The 23,136-nt window shown below is 47.6% G+C and overlaps 1 protein-coding gene and 1 long non-coding RNA gene across 3 annotated transcripts in view; one reads left to right on the top strand and one right to left on the bottom strand.

Annotated features, from left to right (window-relative positions):
- LOC115314513 (fibronectin-like) overlaps window positions 1-23,136 on the top strand; it is a gene marked incomplete at its 5' end in the record, with an annotated part of 95,879 nt that overhangs the window by 70,338 nt on the left and 2,405 nt on the right. The window contains one exon of the mRNA XM_040211280.3: window positions 20,612-20,893. Within this exon, the coding sequence (XP_040067214.1) occupies window positions 20,612-20,893 (282 nt within the window). The remainder of the gene's footprint in view (window positions 1-20,611; window positions 20,894-23,136) is intronic.
- Window positions 3,867-10,630, bottom strand: LOC120840644. 2 transcript variants are annotated; one of them, XR_006078334.1, is made up of 4 exons: window positions 10,391-10,630; window positions 9,099-9,312; window positions 7,763-8,310; window positions 3,867-3,987 (listed from the first exon to the last, which is right to left on the bottom strand). It is a non-coding gene; the product is annotated as an uncharacterized LOC120840644 (long non-coding RNA). The 2 variants fall into 2 exon arrangements; XR_005715608.3 differs by having other exon boundaries at window positions 7,763-7,948; window positions 10,391-10,619.

The raw sequence follows: 23,136 nt of genomic DNA on the forward strand, positions 1-23,136 counted from the left end.
CCCTCCCCCAGGGTCACGTGACCCCCCCCCCAATGACGTCACCGGCATCCGCATCGTCGTCATCGCTGATGACGATGCGATGACGCCATCATCACTGATGACGTCACCGGCATCGTCATCATCACCCCCCCCCCACGCCCCCAGTACCCTTCCCTCCTCCTCAAGAGCTGGTCTAATTCGGCGTTACAGGGAGTTAGTTGTAAACGGCTTTCACTTTTTTGTCGTCTGCTCGTTCAAACAAAAGCGGCCCGCAGACCAAACTCTGTCCCAGTGATTGTAATAAGAAGTAATTGCAAGCCTCAAAAAAATTTAAGTTGGCTCGGTGAAAACAATAGATAAAAGATGTTGATCATTGGTACCAGTGGCCATCGCCGACTTGTTACGCTCGGTGTGTTCCAGCTTCCTATTTTCAGTATTGACGTCGATCATCGCCGCTACCTTTTACACGTTTGCAGCACGAACGTTGCGACCAAAAATAGCTAGAAGAATCTCATCATGGTTTCGGCGTCCATTCTGCGGCGTTCATGCGAATGAATCTCTGCACGTCAAATTATTTACGCAAAGTTCAGCGTCGTAACAAACCTTGATAATTTCGCTCAGGCGATTAAAGTGGTAAGGCATTGTTATGAGGACGTAGAATTGACAATTCCAACACGAAAAAGAGTATGCAAACTCACACAGAAGCTGACGTGACATTCCAATGGTTTGTTGACGCGGGACGCGGTGCTTCTTGCCTGCACTCCATTGCGCATCCGTTCGAACTGTCGTCTGCTCTTTCAAACGACAGCTGCCCGTAAACCAAGTTTTGACCTGGTAATTGTGATAAGAAGTAAGTGCAGGCCTCAAAACACTTTTGAGGGTTGGTTGGGTAAGTAGGCCAAGTGTAAGTAGATACAAGAAGATATTGATCATTGCTACCAGCGGCCGTCACTGACTTGTAATGCCCGATTCTACTTGCCGTTTTCAGTATTGACGTCCACCATCTCAGCTACGGTCCACACTTTTACAGCCCGAGCGATGTCGCGACTGAAAATAGCGAGATGACTCATCGTGGGAGTCGGGCTTTTGTGCTCATTCTGCGGCGTCCACGTGAAATAAATCACCGCACGTCGCATTATTTACGCAGTTTTGCGGTGCAACGAGCCTCATTAATTTTGCTGAAGCCGCTCAAGTAGTCGACATCGTTAGGAGGACGTAGAATAAACAATTCCAATGGAAAAAGAGCACGGGGACTCACACCGACGCCGACAACAACGCAATTCAATGGTTTGTTTATGGGCGACGGCAAGCTTCTTGCCTACCAACCACTGCGCGGCGTCCGCTAGGGGCACTCTGGTTTGTTTTTAAACATGAGTTGGTGTGTGGGAGGCGGGTGACATGTCTAGGGCAGACATTCACTGCCCCATTTCCTTACTGTATGTTCGTTTGAGATAGTTATACACAGACATGGGTCTTTTTACTCCAGTTTTGAACAGAGCACCATTGAACGCAATTTTTTTTAGAAAGTTGCTCAGTAAAAATTAGATTTTGTAAGCTTGAATACGCAGTGCCATTTGTTCTCTCTTGGAAGCAAGTTAATATTATTCATTTTGATTTATAACGAGCTTTTGATAAGATGAACCACAAATTACTTTTGTAAAAACCGTTATTGTATGGTGTAGCATTGCCACATTTAAAATGGATTAATAACTAGCAACTTGCAAGATGAGGACGGCAGGGTGAAGCTTCAGTTGCCCTCACTTTAGCACGAATTTCCTACCTTCGGCAATGCTTTGAGCCCGAGCATTTGCAAGACACGCCCATACGTTCTCATTCCGTTAGGGACTATATCTAGCATATTGCCCGAATCGTGTACAGGTGTTGAATAGACTATCGCATGTTTTTCTACCAACCTGGGGTGTGCCTTGAGGATCAAATGTAGGACAACAAGAATTGCAGGGAGGAGCCTCCTACATTTGGCAATGCTTTGGCGTCTTGCAAGCCTCAACAATGCATGCGCAGACAAAGCATGAGAAAAGGCAACAAGTGCTTGCTGGAGGCTGGGCATTAAGAGATGCCCTGCGTTTCCCACCTTGTCGGCGACTATTAGCACCGAGATGTTCTGGTGGCATTTTTTTTGTGCGCAACATCAGAGGCAGTTTGAAACTTCAGCACCATGTTCCAGATAAAAAGAAATAGAAAAAAAAAAAGAAAATTTTTAGCCTTTCCACTTTGGTGAAGAAGGAAGAGCAGCGGAGCTGTAGCTTCTGTTTTCGGTGGTGGCTTTTCAGGCGAGCGATCTGCTCTTCTTTCGTAAAGGAATCTGAAGCGCTTGACGCAGTGGAACTTTAGGTAATAGCAGAACCATTCGCGCTGCTGCGCACATCGCTGCTCGTTCCGTTCCCGCTCTTCTTCCTCCTAAGAAATGTTGCCGCCATCTATCAGCGATGGCAGCAACCAGTTCTCTGGTTGCCAACGCTGGAAAGGCTGCCACGATCTATGAGCGACGGCGGCAATCAGTGTTGTGTCGACCACAGGTGTTGACATTTGTTTGGTACCGGACATGATTCTGGGGAAACTAGCCCTTAACAGCTCTGCTGTAAGAAACTCCTTTCATGCAAGGCTTGTCAAAATATTAGGTGCTGGAAAATATTGGCCATACACATTCAGTCCTTTTCATGTCCTGCAGCCACATTGAAAAGCACTGCAAACAAGTACAATCATGCTCCTGATCTCGTCACAACTGTCTCTCCTCCTGTACAATAAATTCTGCATGCTATGGTCACCAAATGTCAATAGATGCATATGCCAATGCAGCAACTGAAGCCAGCTACAGCCACATCATCTTCCTAATGCCAAATTCCTACCAATGCAACAGTAGCTTGGGCTCGAGCTAGGCAGTCCCCCCTGCAAATGGTTTTATGTTATCCCTTCAGTTTATTTCTAAAATTCTATAGACCTTTTCGCCCTCCGTCGCATGGGTGCTGCGATCTTGAAATCACGTGACACAGCGGCTATTAGGTGGCTTCAAATTGTCACTCGTTTCTCCCCTTCGCGTTCTATTCGTTTTTTCGTCGCATTTTACTGCAATTTTACAGCGAAGCTGTATAGGACTCCGTTGGTCAGGTTTTTTTTCCGTCTGTTAACAGAACAGTAGTGGACAGAAAAGCATCGTGCGGCGCACCTTGTCTTCTATCGCATAGTTTTGACACTTGTAGTTTTCAACAAGAAAACCACAAGTGTCAAAACCACAAGATAGACGACAAGGTATGCTCAAACAATGTGAAGTACATAGCTCCCCGCATGCGTCTCGGTAAAAATTGCGGTTGCGTAAGCTGCCGTGGCAACGGCAACGTACAGCCGTTTATCTAGACCCTTTTGCTGTTTACAAACATGAACTGCCGCTTGTGTCCCAAGTGACTTCCGGTCGCTCAGTCTTTGCAAGCCTGTTGAGCTTGTTCATGTCACCAGTGCTAGAAAGCGCTTTCTAATCAAAAGTGCTAGAAAGCATAATCTCCAACATACATCAAAGTTGGAGATTTAATGAGGGCATTTGCCTGTACAATTTAATGTCTTGGAGGAGGCAAGTTGGTGTACAAAATATTGGAAACATTTTAACACATCTCCCGTTTCTTCATTCTTTTGGCGCTCACCTGGAGAACTGGTGGTTACACGTTTTATCGACATTTTAGGCAGCAGTGTCAAAGTGGGTTTTGTTCATTCTTGTTATGAATCAGAAGTTTGCTGAGACATCAAACAAACTGAAGCACCGCCTGGTGGCGCTTGCAAAGAAAGGGGTCTATATAAAAGAAGTTTCGGTACACTGCGTTTCGACTGTAAAACGTGGTCCGCAGGTAACGTGCACTGTCATAAAAGAAATGCCAACAATTTACTTATATGAAAGACACGAGGGAATGGGGTACAAGACTTGATCCATCAAGAGGCGCTGGGCCTAAAGAGAACTTCCATCTTGCAAGGCTTGATCCACGATTCAGGGTGGTTTGAAACCTATGGTGTATATGCAGAGAACGAAAGTGCCTATTAGGTAAACAGAAACAGTACCTTACCCGAACATGTAGGGCAACGCACAGTAGTCGGGTGCAATAAATTCTCACTTGAGCAAATGTCGGTTTAACAAGTATTTCAGAATAACAAACTTTAAAAAATCTATGGTGGTTTTCCTTTGCATTCTATGCAAAAATGTTTGCTCTACGAAAAACAAATTTCGGAATAGCGAATATTTCAGTTCAACGAACTTGATCGGTGGACCCAGGATTACTGTTGTGATCAGTTCAACAAAGTTTTGTGCTCTGCAGTGCTGGCGTAGCTGATGGCCGCCGCCGAGTTTGCAGCAGCGGCGCGGTAGACAAAAACGAACCATGCGGTGCATATTTTTTTTTTCTTTATCATTGGTTCCTTTCGGCCATCTTAGTTTTAGGTAACAACGGCAGTTTGTGCGCCCACTTACGTAATAAGTATGACGAAATGGAAGCGGTTGTCTCTCAGACAAATTGAAATACTTTCAGCGTCTGCACAACGGGTAAAGGCAAGTTAACGTTGCGAAGGACTATCGGATGCTACCGTCGACGTTGTCAACGTTGGTGAAGCAAAAGTCGAAGCTTGAAAGAGAAACTGCGTTCAATCCCAACAGGGAACGGCTCTGCACTGAATATTTCAAGCCAGTGGACAGTGCCGTTGCGGTATGACTTCCTCACAGCAACTAGCCGTGCCAGAGGATATGCAAAAAAAAAAAAGATACTCTCTGGGCAACTTTGTTACTTCATGCGCTTTCAGAGCGCCGGTGCAAATGAAAATTATTGACTATTTTCAAAATGAGAAAGGCAGCAGCGTAACTGCAATACACTTTGTATATATCAATGTACATGACTCCATAAATTGCATTTCACCCTTGTGACTCAATGTATGCTGTGCCCTATGCTGTTCCATAATCCAGTGAATATATTCAGTTTAGTGGACTCCTAGTTAAGGGAACTATTTCTTTGAGTCCCTAGAAGTTTGCTCAGGTGGGAGTTTACTGTATAGAGTTCTAGAACTTAAAGGGAAGCTACGGAGCTTCTTGGAAAAAATGAGTTAGAAGGGAATTCTAGTGTATTTTTACCCCGTGAACCCGAATACCCAAACCTTTTGCTGCGTAAGTATTGTTAAACGCGAGAAAAACGCGAAAGACAGTCGCTGTCCGTGACGTCATCGACGGATCTTTTGGCTGCCCAAGGCTAGGGGGGCGGGGCTTCAGCCCTATTTTGAAATTGCTCTTGTGGCTCTCCGGCGCGTCGCATTGAAATATAATTTTGATATCTGCTATTCTAAAGGCCAAATGAACGGAATTCAAGCGTTTTTTCTCAAATGTAGAAGTGCCCCATCTTCCCTTTAAACGATACTGGCTATTGAAGAATATAACAGGCAGCAAAACATTCACCACAACAGAGATCTTGAAACATGCATTGGCAGTCCAGCAAGTTATGTTTCAAAACAAATTTGTGCGCACAAACAAGAAAATAGCCCTTTTACCACACTATTGAGGCAAAGGCACTGGTAAGGCCGCATTCATACAAAAATTGATCACTAACCCGTAAGAATGTCCAGCAATAGGTTTCGTGGCACTTTAGATTCCGATCGTTGTATACACTTCTGATTTTATCCCTTATGGGAGGGGTGAGGATGAGAGCTTTCTCAAACAAAATATAATGGTGCAAGGTAACTAGTATAGGTAAATGTTAAAGGGGCCATGAATCGATTCTTCAACTTCCTTCTTAGCTTTCCTCAACTTACAAATTGTGCAGTGTTACCAAAGGTACAGGGGCATAAGTATACCTCTAGCAATTCAAGAGGAGGAAAAGGAGGAACTCCCCTCTTGCTCATGGCGCTTGGATCCTCATTTTTGTACTCGCACATCACCATTCTCCCCCTAGGAAATTGGCCCTTGATGCTCGTCGCTCAACATTCAGACAAAAGTTGCTAATCCCCCCCTCCCCAGCCAGTGGCTTCCACAGTACTATGCACAACTAGCATATAAACCGGAATATAGGTCGAATTTATTCTTGAAATTGGACCTGAAAAAGTCGACCCTCGTCTTATATGACGGTCATTAGCGGAAAAACAAAAATAATCTCGCAACACTCAGTGCCTGAAGACGCCATTTTGTTTTTCTTTGCAATGGCCTAGCACTCGTCCACTTGTCACGATGGTCACGATTCACTTTTACTTGTGCTCCTTGGTTTGTTACATCTACCGCAGCAATAATGAGCGGAAGTAGAAGACAGTTCACAGTAGCCTTTTAGAACAAGGCAATCGCCTATGCAGAGATCCACCGGAATCTTGCAGCGCAGCGAGAGTTCAATGTATCGGAGAAAAGCATATGCTACTGGCAAAACCAGAGACAAAAACCGGCGGCGTGCAGCAAGGCGAAGAACACTTAATTTCGTGGAAGGACTGCAGTGTACCCCGGATTGGAAACAAAGGCGGCAAACTTTACTCGGGATCTGTGCGCCAGATCGATACCTGTGATGTCGGAGAGCATCCATATAAAAGGCGTTGAGGTTGCTCGTGCCTCCGAGCTCTCGAGGGCGCAATTCAAAGGGACGGCATCGTCCCTTTAAATTGTGTTAGTGAACTCGTCGTCGGACGAAGGCTCTGAGGAATCTGAGTAGTAACACTCGCATACTTCCTGTTTTATTGAGTGCAAAACAATTAAATAAATCTGCCGTGTTTTCTCGTCCTTTCATATACTTGGACAATTTTGTCACCAAGGTAAGGTTGCGTTTTCTTGCCATAAAAACTTCTTTTGCATCTTGCAACTTGTAAATTAAGGGGTCGACCTATATTCCAGTTTATACAGTATCTTCCGTGCACCCCTAAGCCGACAGTGCTGTGGAAACTATGTGCTCGTTGGGCCGGTCACACTTGTATCTTCAGCCACATGATCACGCTCCCTTGCGCATATCCACATATGCAGAATGGGGTCAGGTGATGATGGACAGGAGGGCGGGCGAGGTTTGTCAACTGAAGTCCCAATTTTTCAACCCCGCAAGGATGGTGAGAGATCTCACGGTAGCTGATGTTGGTTCTGAACCTTACTTTATCCCATTGATGTATTTCAATGTCTGTGTGGCAACAAGCTGAAAGAAAACTTGAAAATGAAGCACAGGTTGTCGATTGCTTGCTTCACAGAATAAATAGCCCAGCTCGCGTCCGATTTTGCTGCCCGTGGGACGCAGTTTCTTAGCAGAAAATCCCCTTTTTTTCGGTTCTCGTTCCTTATGGCGGAAAAATCCCAGTCGTCAGCTCTTGTTCCTCTCCCGAGTGATGCATGACGGGAGTGCATTCTGGTGCACACTTGATTCTCAAGGTGCAGCGAGTGCATAGACGAGTGGAGTGGCGACGCCGAAATGAACGCGTGGAGTGTCGGCCGAAACAAACATGCTCCATGTTGCGAGTGGGTACGCATGGGCACGAGTGCCCATGCATACATGTAGTCATACACTGTGCACGAGCATGTGGCTTCGACTTTTATCTTGTTTGCGTGCAGAAGTGGCTTCAACGGCATTGCAGAAATTACACTAGCCTTGACAATGAAGTACAAAATGGTTTACGCCAAGTCTAGACACTGTTGCAAGATCACCGAGCCAGGAAACCTAAACCGAGCCACCACTAAATGTGTTCCGTTTCAAAATGGTGTAATTGGCAAGACTGAACCGCCACCAAATGTGCTCTGCGGTAGAGCACAAAAGTACATCACCAGACACGAGTGTCCAAATATACTTACAATGGCTAGCGGCGCCTCATAAAAGTCATGCAATGACCCTCTGCTTGGCCACTTAAGCCACACGCAGTGCCGTGCAGGGTACAGGACGGCATCCATGGTGCAGTGATCCAGGGTCCCGCCCGTAGTGTTCCGCTGCTGCCTTGGACAAGGTGAAAGCCAGCTCACTGATGTCATGGTCCCCGGTACCTGTGGTGTGTAACCATTGTGTTTAAAGGTTATACAGCCACCGACCGATATTGCAGACCCGATGGGGATCGTGCAGAATTCCGAATAATTGAGCAGTATGAAAAAATGATTTTAGCCTAAAAATCACTTTATTATTACGACTTAAAACGCAAAGTTGCTGCAGCAAGTGATCGATGGTTTGCTGTACGGCATGGTACTGTATGGTACTTTGCATTTCAGCGAGTCATTTTGTCACTGTATACAGACAAAAGCATTCGGACAAGTTACGCGCTCACGGCTGCACAATGCTCGCCAACTGTAGGGCCGGTCGGTAGACTTTCCCCTCGGTGAAGGGCAAAGTCCGGTTTGTAAACGCTGTGCCGCTGGAATAAATGCGCAGATTGATCGCTACTTCCTTGGCGATACAATCGCTGCCTTCTCACGTCGACACACGGGAAATACCGCAAACAAAAGTAGACGCCGTCATGACTTTGCAAAGTAAAACCGGAGAGGCCAAGAGCAGAAGAATTGCTTAGAGTGCTGACGTGCTACGAGGCATCAGCAACCAAAACCTGCCATTTAAAAAAAATATATACTAGTTTCTTAGCAGGACGTGACGTCACGACAACTGACAGCAGCGACTGGCAGGCGGTGTGCATTCTTGCCACTGAATTCATAACCTGTCACCGAATGTAGTTTTTAAACATGGCAGATATAATCTGGCCTGTTTTCGTCCACAATGCTGCCGCCTAGTCTGTCGCATAAATTATTTTTGTTGCTAAGGGGCAATTGGGGCTTTACGTAAACATAGGCTGGACGTGCGTGTGGGAAAAATAACACGAATGACGGCCCCCAACATTGGCTCTTCAAACAAACTGCCAGAAAACAAAAAGGCCAATATGTCAACATTTTTGTCCTTTCCCCATTTTTGGTGGCTGTCGTGTCAGATTGAAGTATAAGTAACTAGTAAAATAAAAATAAATAAAAAAGTACATAACAAAAGGTGTAAATAAACTCTGTAGATATAATACCAGTCCCAATGGTATAACAAAGAGGCTGGCTTTCTCAGAATGCCCCCCTCTCACTCGAGTCCGTATTGAATCTTAATATGAAGTTGCCCCGAAAAAGCTGCAGAAAATGCACATAGTGACAGAGCCCATAAAGACCACACCTGCCTTTCACATGGCCTTTCGAACTAGATGCAGTACAGGACGCAGAACGGTACCCATGGGCTAGCTGCAGCTGTAGCCCAGTGCTTGTAGTATCTCGCAGCTGATGGAAGGGAGGGAGGCCAGCTCCTTCATGCCGGGGTACCGGGAAAAACAATACAGATGAGCCACAGACGTCAAGCGCCTTGAGTATTTCTGTGCATCCACGAAGCCAATCTAGGACAGCAACGACAGAAAACTTCAGTAACACAGTGAACAAAAGAGTAGGCATGCAGGCGAGCTGTGAATTGTGAACACAGCTAAAACCCAAGGCACAAGAAAGCAGAAAGGAAGAGGCCTTTCCACTTCCTTGCATGTCGGGTTTGAGTCTCGCACGGGGTAGCAAAAAAGCAACAATACTGGTTCCCTAGTCTTTTTCTGCGTCAAGAAGCCTTGGAACAAAGAAATCCTACTGGTTATTCATCTTGTTTTCTCTTCTCGGGCGGATTATAGTGCACGGTGCGGAAGCAAACTGCCTCGAAAGGGCTCAACTCACACTTCCAAGAAAATGATTGGCGAGCAACCTCTCCATTGTGTGCTATGTGCACTGTACGTTTTAAGCAGGTCTGTTTTCTGCTAACACAACAGCGGTAGGAATGTTACTTGTGTCGAGCTGGAGAAGCCATAGTGGGGGCTACCCCAGCTACGCCCACGCTGGCTCTAATGGCGGTTATGTGCAACGCAGACAGCTTTCCCCATTTCAACAGAGTGCCTAAACAGACACAGAAGCAGCCACATAAGACAATCGAGGGAAGACGCAGAGTTGTACAGGCTAAGAGGGAACGACATAGTGTAGCAAGCTTTTTAGTCCAGGTTATTCCTCCGAGAAATGCAGTCGGTGGAAATGTATGTCAGGTGTTCTTGCCATTAACTTAGGTAACGAATGCAAACATTATACTATTTTGCATCTTTTTCTACTGCAATGCTGGTCACCCGCAACGAAAAAACGCCACAAACTGAAAGAAAGTCTGGTTGCAATGTTAACACGGACACCAAGTCCACCAGGAATAGCCATCTGTGCCATCCACCTGTTCATAAGCGAGCTGGAGTTCATCAAAGCACAACCGAGACTCTCTCGGGAGTATTTGGTTCCTTGTCACTAGTTATTGAATGAAAACACAGTGCAGTGTTGATTACTGTCAGCGCAGCCTTGCCACTAGCACTGCTGTCACTCGGGTGGCACATATTTCGCTGGCACGACATGGCCTGCGAGCCACATATTTCCCTAAAAGGAAGCTGCATAGAATGCACTTACCGTGGCTAGCGTCGCCGCTCGGAGAGCTTGCACAAAACCTCCGCATGACACGCAGTGCAGTTCAGAACAGAGCAGCACTGGCTAGCCAGTTGCTGCGAAGGCTTGCAGTGTCTTGCTGCTGCAAGTCACCTCCTTCATGCCTTGTGGTACCCATCAGTTTCAAAACAAACGCTGATGAACCGCGACCAGCCATCACCTGTAGCACAAGGGGGAAAAACATGAATGTGCAGTCTCCTATCTGTTTGCTTTTGTCTAACGTCTCTGAGTTTTCTTTGAGAAGAAAACAGCAGTGACACTTCTTTCACAGTAATGTGCAAAAGAAACAAAAACGGCTCGGTTATTATACTGCCTCGTAAGTTGTGTGCAGCAAAGGCACGGGTGCGAGGGCGCAGCTCTGCAGAATGTTCTTTTTGCGCGGGTACTCGTGCAAAAAAGGCGCTTTTTATTGTCATGTGCTCGGGCCTGCGCCTCTGCTGCACACAACTTATGATACAGAGTGTATAGCACGCCTCCGTGAGCACTCGCGTACGGCGAGAAATCCATGATATCCAGGGTACGATAGCAGGAAACCTCGCAAGGGTGCACGAGGCTGCAAGTGCGCCAGAATATGCAACTGGAGGTGGTGACAGAATGACATAGTTTGAGAACATGAGTTTACTTGGGTCAAAATATAGAAGCGAAAAACGTAACTTCCTTGCCGGCTGATGTTTGGAGCCATCGGAGCACGACCAACTATTTGTTGTGATCGGGGTATTACGATCGGACGCGGGTTGGTAAAGATTTGAAAAACCCGGAAGAATAAAACCTGTTGGGGGCGAAGACAGACAGCGCAGTTCCTTGTTGACATGGGATGTAATATCAAACACATTATTCCGCCGGATCAAACGTTTTTGTTTAATCAGGCTTAGCTCGGAAGTCTGCCGGCAGGTCTGGGGTCGGAGGCATGCGGTTTTTAGAGCTCTTTTGGCGGGCTTTCAGGTTTCTGCGATGCGTGTTTTAATCGTGAGCACAGGCTCAAACAATAGGCAGCGACGCCAAATGTATTTGAAACGAAGAAGCAGCTCGGACGCGTGGAACGAACACATCGAAATCACATCACAGGAAAACGCAAATCACTCACCTTTTGTTCGACGATGGTTCGCAAGACACGATTCAAATCGACGACACTCGATTCGGTCACGATATTCAGGTAAAGGACGCAACAACGTAGGCCTTGCCGTTCCTAATAACTACATAAATACGACGACACGACACGATATCAAATAAAGGAGTCGGAAAAACGCAATATGAAGCGCAGAAACGCGGTCCCGCGGTTGCAAAAAAGCAAGAAAATAAAAAAAATAAAAAAAAAAATACGTCAACAAAGTAAAAATAACAAAGTTTACTCGCTAAAAACCGTGACGTCACAGAAAACAAAACAAACAAAAACAAGCAAAACAAAATTTTTTTGTCACGTGACGTTATATTTGTGACGTCACTTCCGGTGACGTCGGGTCACGTGATCTGCCATTATTCCTCCTCCGAATCGCTCGTCCGCCGGCCGGGAAGAAACAAGGCTCATCCGCGGGCCGTGGAAGCTGAAATCGCTGCGGAGGTCACGATGGCTGCGTATAAGCGGGGTCTCCCCCTAATGTACGTTTTTCGCGTATTGTGGAACACCCTGCCCCTGACTACAGAAGTGTAGGCCTCCACGCCGACGGCAAGTTGTGCTGCGCATGCACGTTAAATTTGTTCATTTGTTTTATTATTATTCAGTCGTCCTTCCGTCGCTGTAGTTTCTGTAGACAAGAATGTGCCGCTCACACCACCGTCGCGAATATTTAATTCACGTCGCGTCGACAACCGCAAAAACAGACGGGGCTCACATTTCATTACGCCGAACCGTTTTCCTCACAAACGATTACGGTTCGTTCCGGTTCGTGTTCAATATCAAATTTTTGTTTCGGTTCACCGAAAAAGGACGATTTAGTTACGGTCTTAAGCGGGTTTTACATGCAGTGATTCCAAGGCCGAAATCGCTGCCGCTAGTGGCGCGGCGGCATGGATGGCGAGGTTTCATTTCACTAGAGTGTTTTCTGCCGTTGCAATGGCCAGTGTTGCTTGCAACGAGGAGGTGCGCTCAGTCGGTTACAGCGGCTTCTAACAACAATTTTAATGCCTTAGTTTTCAGTTTATCTTTTAATCTCACCTTAATAAAACAAATCAGAAAGTGTTTAAAATACTAAATAAACATTTGTCTTATTTGTTTGTGTTTTTTTTTTTCTAACTTCGTTGTCGCGGAGGATGAAACCTCGGATCATCCTGGGCAGCGTCACAAGCAGTGTCTTCTTCGATGTAACAGGGAGGTTATAATGGACAGGAGGTGGCGTCCCTATGTCCAATGCACTAAAGCCCCTTGATATGTTTGTGTTTGTCTTGCAAGTAGCGTCAAATGCGCGAGTGCACGAGGCCCATGTCTCGAGCGGCCCTTGGAAGCAAATGGCGGCGCAGCACTGAAATGAGCGGGCCTTGGAAGCGAATCGCGGCGGAGCACCCGCTCATGGCACGTGTCTCGCGCGCTTCCACAACAATGTTTGGCGGTACTTGTAAAAAACGCTTTTATCAAGGGGCTTTACAATGCACGACCTACTCTATACTAACGACCACTCCATCTGAAAACACTCCAGTAGGCACCTCCAGCAGAGCCGAGTTTCAGCGGCGCCTCGTGGCAGGGTCAGAAACTCGGTATTTTTTTCGTCTTTTTCCGCGCTGCACTAGGTTGAGTTGGCCTCTATGGCGTTGGCGGCGCGCGGGCGCAGCCTTACCATCTGGTGTTGACTGCACAAACTAAATAAAATGCGAACTAATTAACGAATTGGTTTCCTTTAGTATGCTTTACATAGAGAAAAACATGTTACAGCGTGAATGCGCTTGAAAGCAGAAAGTGCGGACAGGTGGCACGCACCCACGTATAACAGAAGAACCCGAGGAGGTAGGAGTTAGGTAGGAGGACTAAAGCCCCTCGATATGTTTTAGTTTGTCTTTGCAAGTAGCGCCAAATGCGCGAGCGCACGTGGCCCAGCTCTCGAGCGGCCCTTGGAAGCAAATAGCGGCGCATCACTGAAATGAGCGGCCCTTGGAAGCGAATGGCGGCGGAGCACCCGCTCGTGGCACGTGTCTTGCGCATTTCCACAACAATGGTTGGCGGTACTTGTGAAAACACCTTTATCAAGGGGTTTTAAGGAGGACCGAGTTTTCCTGCCCCCTAGTGAGAACGCCTCTCACTAGATGGCGCTAAAACTCGGCCCTCAAGCGGAAGCAGGCTCTTCCATAGGGAGCGCTTAGATGGAGTGGTTGTAAGTATAGAGTTGGTCGTGGTCCAATGCACGGAGCGAGGTATAACGGAAGTGGGCGGAGCCACGAACTCTTCTCAACCAATGGGGAGCTCGTCAATGGGTGTCGCTATTGATTTTAGTGGCAAACAAGCCTCGTTGCCATGGCATTTCCATGGCAACCCGCTTTGTTTGCCCCAAAAGTCAATGGCATGGCGACGTCCACTGAATCGATGTTGAACAGGCCTGACCAGTAGGAAGTCGGCGTGTAGCGGACGCTCTCGACACCAATCCTGGAGCGTCGTCTAGGACGAGTCGTCATAGCGCGGCTTTGGAAAGCGATCGCGTGTCAGTCATCGTACGAACGAACGCTCAGGATGGCACCACGGGCTTAAAAAGCCGTGCAAACCCTGCTTCCACAAGGTGTTGGTTTCACTCCGCCCTGATGAGAATGCGGGTTCGCATCGAGACATATTTTAGTGCGTCAATCAAATCGAAAGCCAGACGCGACAGCGAGCAGACAAATCAGACCACAGGCACGAAAAGACGAAGCCTAAGCCTAAATCGTGGTTCATATGCAGCGGTTTTGGCGCTAGAGCGGCGCGATTTCTGCCGTCGCGGCGCTCTGGCCAGCACCAGCGGTTGAGCGGCACGAGCGCCGCGACGGCAGAAATCGTTAGGGCCAAAATCGCTGCATGTGAAACCCGCTTAACGCAGTCGACCGAGCGGTGTGCAGACGCTGGGAGCTTGGTTGGATTTAGTTTGGATGAGAGCGGTTCGGTGCGCAAGGCAGTCTAAGATTGGGGTCCTTTTTCCGGCGTCGCTTTGCATGACGTCACGCCGAGACCTGCCCTATTTAAACGTCCTTGGGGTGTAAAGACTCCAACTAATATGGCCGATCCAAACCTCCTTAACGGCGTTGAAAAGGTTGGTATTTTCGAAATGGGGGTATGTGCCCATGATCCGTAGTATGTCCGTCTACGGTGACTGTAAGAGTATCTTCTTTTATTTTTATCCGTAGTGCTCGCACATACCTCTTCCGATTAGCCTCTCTTGCGCTCGGTACAGTTGGTACTCAGGCGAGGAAAGTAAAAAAAAAAAGCTGCGTAATTCATTGAGAAAACAAATTCCGAGGAAGGAGAACAGCAATCTCCTTCCTTCAAAATCTCCTGAACAGTTCCGACGCGAATGCTGAAGCAAGCAAGCTCGACCCGCCGGAAAAAAGAAACCTCAAACCAGTCGCTTGCGTACGTTCTCTGCTGGTCGTCTGCTTCAAGAACCTGAAAACGCCGCCGTCCAATGCGCCATCTTTCCCGCAATGTTTCTCCTCCTGTCACGTGATTGCCCGCCGCGCTGTGTGTGGCCAGCGAGAAAGCTGCCGCTCTGCCGCGGCTAAAAATTTCCAACCTGGTAACCGTGCCGCTCAGCGGCTGCGGCTGGCCAGAGCGCCACGACGGCAGAAATCGCGCCGCTCTAGGAGCAACATCGCGGCATGTAAAACCCGCTTCAGGGTTCGAGTTCGGGTGCGGTTCATCGCCTTCCGTATAGGTTGCCAAGACGTGCAAACTTGATGGTGAAGAATTGACGTTGATATAGCACCATGGAAGCTCGACACCCGTATGCCCTGAGCAGCTCCGCACTCACTTAGCTATGTGGGCGCCAATGATTATGCATTATTACTTGAAAAAAAAAAACGAAAAAAAAAAAAACGTTCAGCCCTTTCTCTCTCCTGAAGCAGGAAGACCAGCGGAGCTGTATTGGATACACTGTCACGACGTGCACGCGCCCGTTTCCTGCTTCTTCCCGTCCGACACGCCGTCGATCGGGAATACGCCTCCAGTGAACCAGAGTCGGTCGCACACGGCGCACGTGACGCCAAAATGGTAATCCACGAACTCCCTCCGGAACCTCGCCGTCGCGCCCGGGAACTAGCGTGGAGTGCAATCGTCGCCGGGACTCGCGCTTGCGCTTGGCCTCCGTGGCACGATCGTCGTCCGTGGCGTCGGCCCGCCGGTGCCCTTTGCATCGCTGGTTCTGTTCTCGGCGGAGGCTTTCCAGCCGAGCGATGTGCTCTTCTTTGGCAAGGGAATCTGAAGCTCTCGACGCAGTGGAAGTTGAGGCGAGAGCGGCTTTGCGGCGGTTGCTGACCCATTCGCGCAGCTGCGTACGTCGCCGCGCCTTCCGCAGCCAGTCTTCTTTCCCCGAAAAGGCGCGCGGCCGACCCATCCTAGGCCCACCCTAGAGCCACTCGATATGGCAGCGTAGCTGGCAGAGTAGCGCCACGCTTTTCCCTGTGCCGCCTCTCACCGCGATTGGTCACACGCGGTTCCATAGCAACGAGCTGAGCTGGCTCGGTTTCCGTAGCAACCGAGTGACGACTCGTCACGTGACCTTTCAAGAGCCGTGATGTCATCGGTAAGATGGCAGCGCCCAGAGCTGGTGGATGCGAGTTTGTTCGGTGCCCGGAGTCGTGATGTGCCGCAGCTTGCCGACGATTTAGGGCTTCTTCGTGCTTTCTAACGTAGGTATAACATGAAGATCTGAAATAATGATACTTTATACCCTTTCTGTGCAAGATCGCTTTGGATATTAGCACCTGTGCGACAGCATCAGTAATATCACCTTAGTGGTGCTCGGATTTCCGGTTGTGTTTAAGGATCGATAAGGCTAGTGCCACTAAATAAGCTACGCTTCAGAGTAACGACACTTGGCCGTATTGCGTCTTAAAATCATGGTTGCCAGTTATCTGAAGCTTTATCTGAAATCACAGGAAATGCTTTTCCGTCCTCCACAAATGTTCAAACCGTTCGCGACAGATCAAAGGAATATTACATGACCTTCCTAACACCAAATCTAATTCTCAGGAAGTCGCACTTTTGAATCATGACGATCGGCCGTTGTGTCTGTCCTGCATACGAGCCAAAATGGCGGCGCCCGCAACAATGTCGGGGAACGGAGTGCCGATAGTCTAAGCGCAGCTTATTTAGTGGCTCTAGATAAGGCCTTTAGCGTGCAATTTTCGCCTTCTCATAGTTTTATTTTAACGTTCGAGTGTCTGAGAATCGATGCAAAATCTATGCATCGCATGTTGGGCCTTGGGAATTTGTTTTTGCCCCAGGTAACCGCATGATCACAAACTTTTAGTGAGGAAGCTCCTGCGATGTTTACGTTTTGTACTAATCAACCAGGGAACCTGGGTTCAATCCCCATCCCTGCCCGTTTCTCTCTGAATGAGCATCGTACCGGCCTGCGGTTGTGTATCACTACTGCGTGATGCACGTTAAAGACCTATAGACCCAAGGCTAGCGGTTATACTGCATTGGCTAAATTACTCATATACAGCGAGTGACTCGTCGCAACTTTGAAATGGCTGACCAACTACACACTGTATAAATATTCACACACCTCCCAAATATACCAATCAACAATTTTACGAGATGCGGAGCGCAAGTTTGTCTGCTTCTTTTAGTAGGGGTTGTGGTGACGTGAGAACGCCGAGCTCTGATTGGTTCTGAATAAAGAATAATGCGTAGGCCTCAAGGCAGCTTGCTTTTAGGACTACCCACTATTCTTCATTCAGAAACCAATCAGAGCTCGGCGTCTTTCTGACGTCACCACATCTCCTGCAAAAGAAGCAGACGAACTTGCGCTCCACATAGCTTTTAGGATAAAATTTTTGCATTTTTCTAGCTTCCTTTGAAAGTCTGAATTTCTGAGAATCATAACGAAAGGTATACGGCGCGTGTAGGGCCTAGGGGAAATTGTTTCAGCCCTGGGTTACCGAATAATCACAGCATTTTTTAGCGAGGAAGCTCCTGCGATCTTTAACCTTTTTTACTAATCGCCAATTTTACGAATTGGCGGTTCTGAAGATTTTGATATAACTTTCTTTCGTTGCAGTAGCTTGCATTTGATCGCAGTATTCTTTTGGTTTGTTTTTCAAGTCAAAAAATGGCGTTCGCTCAAGTGACGTATATGAAACGTCCTGCTATATAGCAATGCATTAACACATACTATTAAACTTAGATGCTCAGAAATATGTTCGCCTTTGTAATTAACAAGTTACAGACGTATTTATTTATTACGAGTGTAATATTTATTTTCTGAAGCTGGGCCCGTTTTGTGCTCCTTAAGGTGTATCCACACGACGGACCGGGCCGCGGACCGATTGATCACGTGATGCGCGGCCCGCGGGCCGCCCGGCTGCAATGAGCATCCACACGGCGGGCCAAAAGAGCAGACGACAGAGTGAACGGGCCGGTCTAACCCTCGACCTCACAGCATCGCCAAACGCATGCAACGAGCTGCTTTGAGGCTATTTATAAGGAGCCAAGATGGAGGTTGAACGAAAGCGACTTTTGGCCGCGGTGGCCCTGGCGTTGACTATTGAGGACGAGGAGGACTTAAGTGAACCGAAAAGGGCATGCATCTATTGTCCCACAGAGCGGGGAATTGCTCCACGAGCGCGATGAAGTAAAAAGTTGCATCGTCGCACCATGCCGCCATCGTCGAACAACAAAATTTTCCTCTTTGTCTTCAGCAGTTGGTGCCAGAAGAACACGACTTTCGATTTGGATTCCGATCCGAACAAGAAAAGTCAGCTTGTTGCCAGACCTAGAGCTTCAATTATACTAAAAACACCGCGGTCCGGCGCCAAGGTCCGGACGAGAAAAGTCACTTGGCATTTTTCAGAAGCTCGGGCCGCGGACCGCCGGCGGACCTCAAAAAGCGGTGACGTAAGATCACGTGATGCGCGGCCCGCGGACCGAAACAGCAATTTGGACCGTCGTGTGGATACACCTTTAATGTCAGTGTGCTATGACGTTATCATCATATGTGTATGGTTCTAAATATCCCCTTTACAATGCCTACAAAGGCCAAAATGACGTCAGCCGACCCTAACTCACGCATTGGACACGAAAACTGCGTCCCTCGGATGTATACGCTCGTCAGCAATCAATTCGTCCATGGATATTTGAATTCGAGTTCCTGGCCAATGAGTGTCCTGACAAAGCTTATCATCACTTGCGAATGCCAAGTTCTACGGTGTGCTTAAAAAGCACGGTGAAAGCTTGGGGTCATCGCACTGGTGCCCTAGCATGTCACGACTGCGCGATTTCACAGTTCTCTTTTCAGTTGACGATTACAGGTAAGGAAGAAGAAGTTTAAAAATAATTTCGTGGCCCCTTTAACACGAATATGTGTGCTACACCAGATACAAATATTGACTTTTTGAATGCCGGTAAACTTCCGAACGACCTCTTGGCCTGTCGGAAAGAACACCTCATATCCGGCGTCCGTCTCTTTTGATGGCGTCAACAATTCCCGAGAGACCACCATGCCGTCCTTCTTGGTTGAACCCCGTCGACGTCGCTCCTCACCAGTCGGTGAGAAAATTTACTCTTGAAGGGATGATCGGGTCTTGAAGAAGTATGATGCTAAACATCTACTTGCTCACTATGGGGCAGTCGAGCAGCAGTCATGTTCCGAGCCAATCGTCCTGTCGTGGCCGGCGTAATCGGATTTTGTTCCATCGGAGCGAAGTCCGAAAGTACTACGACGGTACGTTCGTCCCACGCAGCGGCCGCCATCCCGGCGGCGCCGAAAACCACTCGCCTTGTCCGTGCACGTACGATACCATAGCAGCTCTCGTCAGCTCTCGTCGCCCGACAGTCCATGGGATGCAAATCGTCTCACTTTTCAGAAAAAAACAGGCACCGTTCCTCCAGAGGTTCTTGCCGTACCGCGATGCCAAGCGTCTTATACCACTTTTCAATGAACGAATGGAGATATCAACTAGACTACAAAGGTTGCCGCCCGGCGTAGATAGAAGCACGGTTACCATGGCAACCTCCCAGGCCCAAAATGGAGATCACTATCAGCGCATCTGACGTCGTGCATCTAGATAATTTTGCGTCGTGTCGCTACTCTGGCAGCTACGCTGCCATATAGACGCTTTGCAGCAGCTGTGCATGGGCACCGCCATAAGTGACCTTCAGTTTTTGCTTCCCCTTATTACGTTTACTTCACTTCATTATTACCATAGCTGGCCAGGTTATTGCCATCTTAGATTTTATTCTGTCTTTCTCCCCAGCATTGGCTTTTGTGGAGTCTCGTCCACACCAATTTCAGTGGCTCGGTATCTCGGTAAAACAAGAGAAGGTCAGCAATGGAGGCTGCATTCTGGCGCGTGTGTAAAGCGTCTATAGAATGGCTCTAGCCCACCCGTAACAGATAAGAGCGTTGGAAACAGCGCGAAAAACAGACAAGGACGAAGAAACACTCGTGACGAGCGCTGCGCTCGTTACGTGTGCTTCTTCTTTGCCGTCGTATGTTTTTCGCGCTGTTTCCTACGATGAATTCCCACCAAAGCGCCCGACTATCCATTCTTCTATGATAGCTGGAGAGGTTGGCGCCATCTACGAGCGACGGCGGCAACCAGACTCGTTGAGTGCTTGCCGCCGTCGCTTATAGATGGCAGTAGCTGTCCAGCTAGGTTAGAGTGCCTACATACACACGCGCGCTTTTGCTTGAGTGGTGACATCTCAGCCATTTTTCAGCGCAATCGTTTTTATATGCATCTTGAAGTGCGTGCAATCCGGTGTCACTCAGCTCGAGCGCGTAGCTTTGGCTAATGCATTGACGCCATTTTACCGCCCAAGTCACGCACCGAGTGCGCGAGAGCGTCACGCGCTGGCATATTCAGGACAACAATGGATGTCTCCACCCTGAGGCAGACAGACATGTAGGCACCCTAAGCTAGGTTTGTGTCGACATACCGGACACGATCCTGGGGAACCTAGCTCTTAACAGCTCCGTGGTAAAAACCTTTGTTAGCGCTGCACGTTGCTCTCTTGACAATCGTCAGCTTTAAATGCCCTGATTTAATACGTACCTCATTTCTTTACAGCTCCCGGAAAGTTCACAGTAACTGCTGCGGCAACGAGTCCTTCATCCATTCGGCTGCTCATAGATCCTCCCAAAGAAAAAAACGGCAACTTGGACGGTTGCTCCTCGCAGTGCTCATCCTCTGAGAACAAGAACGAGATAAACTGCGCTCCAGATAACGTGGACATAGAGGTGAAGGATCTAATACCAAGTAGCCAATACACCTGCCGTGTAACATTTTACAACAACCACGAGGGTCAGCGTCTCGAGACAACGCAAGAGGTTGGCGTCCTTACACCAAACCGTAAGTTCGGCTCTTCGTTTGTGGTATACGTGCTGATTGAAGGAGGCGTTGTTTTTGCGTGTGGAGTTTGGTCTACAGTTCTTATGTGAGGACCGACCATACTTATGTGATGGCCGCCCTGCCAGCTTGCACAGTTTAAAAAAAGCCTTCAATGGACAAGTATGCGGAGTTACGCGAGTGACGTTCTCAGCGTACACAAGTCCTAGGTCAGCGTCGTCGTTCACACCGACCAGGTGCAGCGTGGAAAGATTTCTGCGTTTGCAGTTGAGTTTAGCGGTTTCCATTTTATACACCACCGTAGACGAATTCATCGGTTTGCGCACTTGACCCTAAGGGGTTTAATGAGAAGCTATCGTTAAATCAAACTGAACCGCCGCCGAGCTATTATTGTTTATACCGACAGAGCATCCTTCCCTCTCTCTGCCACCAAGTTTATGTTTATCGCAAAAATCTGACTTTTCGGTCACGTCATGCATACGCCGGGGAGAAATACCTGGGACTTCTTTCTCATGTGAATACTGCTTAAATTACAATATACTAGGACTATTTATTTTAAGTTCCGATGAAACGTTTTTACGAAGAAGGGTAACAAAATTATTTTAACATACGTACAATGAGCACGCAAACTTTATATACTACATTAGACAATTACCGTACAAATTAATGCAGTTTTTATCAACTGGAGTAGGATAGTAAGTTGTGCCAGTTTGTAACAGATGAACATGATAAATTATAGTCTCAATAAGCATAGACAATGACGAGGAAACGAACACTAGAGCACAACGGCGACTCGCAACTGAAGTTTATTGTATGAAACGGAAACAAAGGAAACTTCTTAAACAAAGTACAGACATAAAACATTAAAACGCACACGCCTACCAGGCAACTAGAGGCTGCAAAGGTATCGCCTAACAAATTGGAACTGAAGTTAGGCCGAAGGTACCTCTCTTTCTCGGATAGAGGCACCGATGGCTCACTGACACATCTGTCTGCCCACAAGGAAATAAAGAATGCTTCAATTATTTCCCGAGCCATTCTGTCTGGGCGTCTACCCATAACAGTCGCGTTACAAAAGGAGGTGAGACATGAACAATCCCTTTTATGAAGCGGTTGGGGGCCCCTGACCGTAGCCCTAAGAGAATAATCCTTGTCTTTTAACCTTCCTTTTAAACTCCTTCGTGTCTGGCTTACATAAGATATTCCACACGACAGGCGTATCCGGCAGACGACACCCGATGCATAGGTCGCCAACAGTCTTTTTTTTGTTTTTTGTGCGCTTAGCTTGGGGACGTTTTTCCGCGCTAGCATGAACTCTCGCGCCCAGCTGGCTCATCTTTTGTGGAGCTGAGAACACAACAGAGATTCCGTACCGACCTCTGACCTGTTTTCGATTTTGAGAAGGCCGATGAAGGCAGCGTACTACCACCATCACAGTTCCCCACACCTTCCTTTCTCTTGTCTATACCTCTTGCCTGTTTTGGAAAGGAGCCGGCCACCTCAACCAAAAGGCCCAAAAGGAAACCCCGACATCCTAAGTCTATTCCCCTGCTCCATGAAACTGTCTTTCATCGAGTGCGCGCATGACTTATTGAGAGCCGATCCAAGCCCTGAAACGGCAATACCCGGTTTACTATTTTTGAGTGGGTGAACATCTAGTCAAGTACCGCCTTCATAGAGTGCTAAATAAAATATTAACAAGCATCTGTTGATTCTTTTTTTTTTTTTTGAGGAACAGCTACAGAATTAGGAACTGGATTACCCCCTTATTAAATTCTTCAAACGTAAAACTTTTTTTTTTCGAAAACTGTCATAGCATTTACCTTAGTATTAACCCCGCCGGCGCTGTCGTGGAAGACAAAACAAATCATCCACGTAGCGAAACGCCTTCCTCGCGGAAGCATCCTCAAGAGCACCTCCAATAGCTCTCTCCACTTCTCCAAGAACATTATCACTTCGAATCGGGGCCACACACGACCCTATACACACGCCTGTTTCTTTAAGAACTATAACTTATCTCGCCAGCACATCATCAAATTGATGTATAAAATTAAAACACAATGAATCAATGCCTTTAAATAAATTCGACATCACGCCAGAGGTGCCCTTTAAACGCATCCGCAGTCAATAAACATGACCGCTGTTCTGGCAGATATAAGCCAATCTGTTTTTGCCAGGAACCCTTCTCAGTCACAATAGCCCTAAACGGACAGAATTGTTTCTGTGTTTTGCGCTCCAAACACGTG

Source organism: Ixodes scapularis, unplaced genomic scaffold (genome assembly GCF_016920785.2).
Source record: "Ixodes scapularis isolate PalLabHiFi unplaced genomic scaffold, ASM1692078v2 PGA_scaffold4__175_contigs__length_147842914, whole genome shotgun sequence".
Classification (NCBI taxonomy): domain Eukaryota; kingdom Metazoa; phylum Arthropoda; class Arachnida; order Ixodida; family Ixodidae; genus Ixodes; species Ixodes scapularis.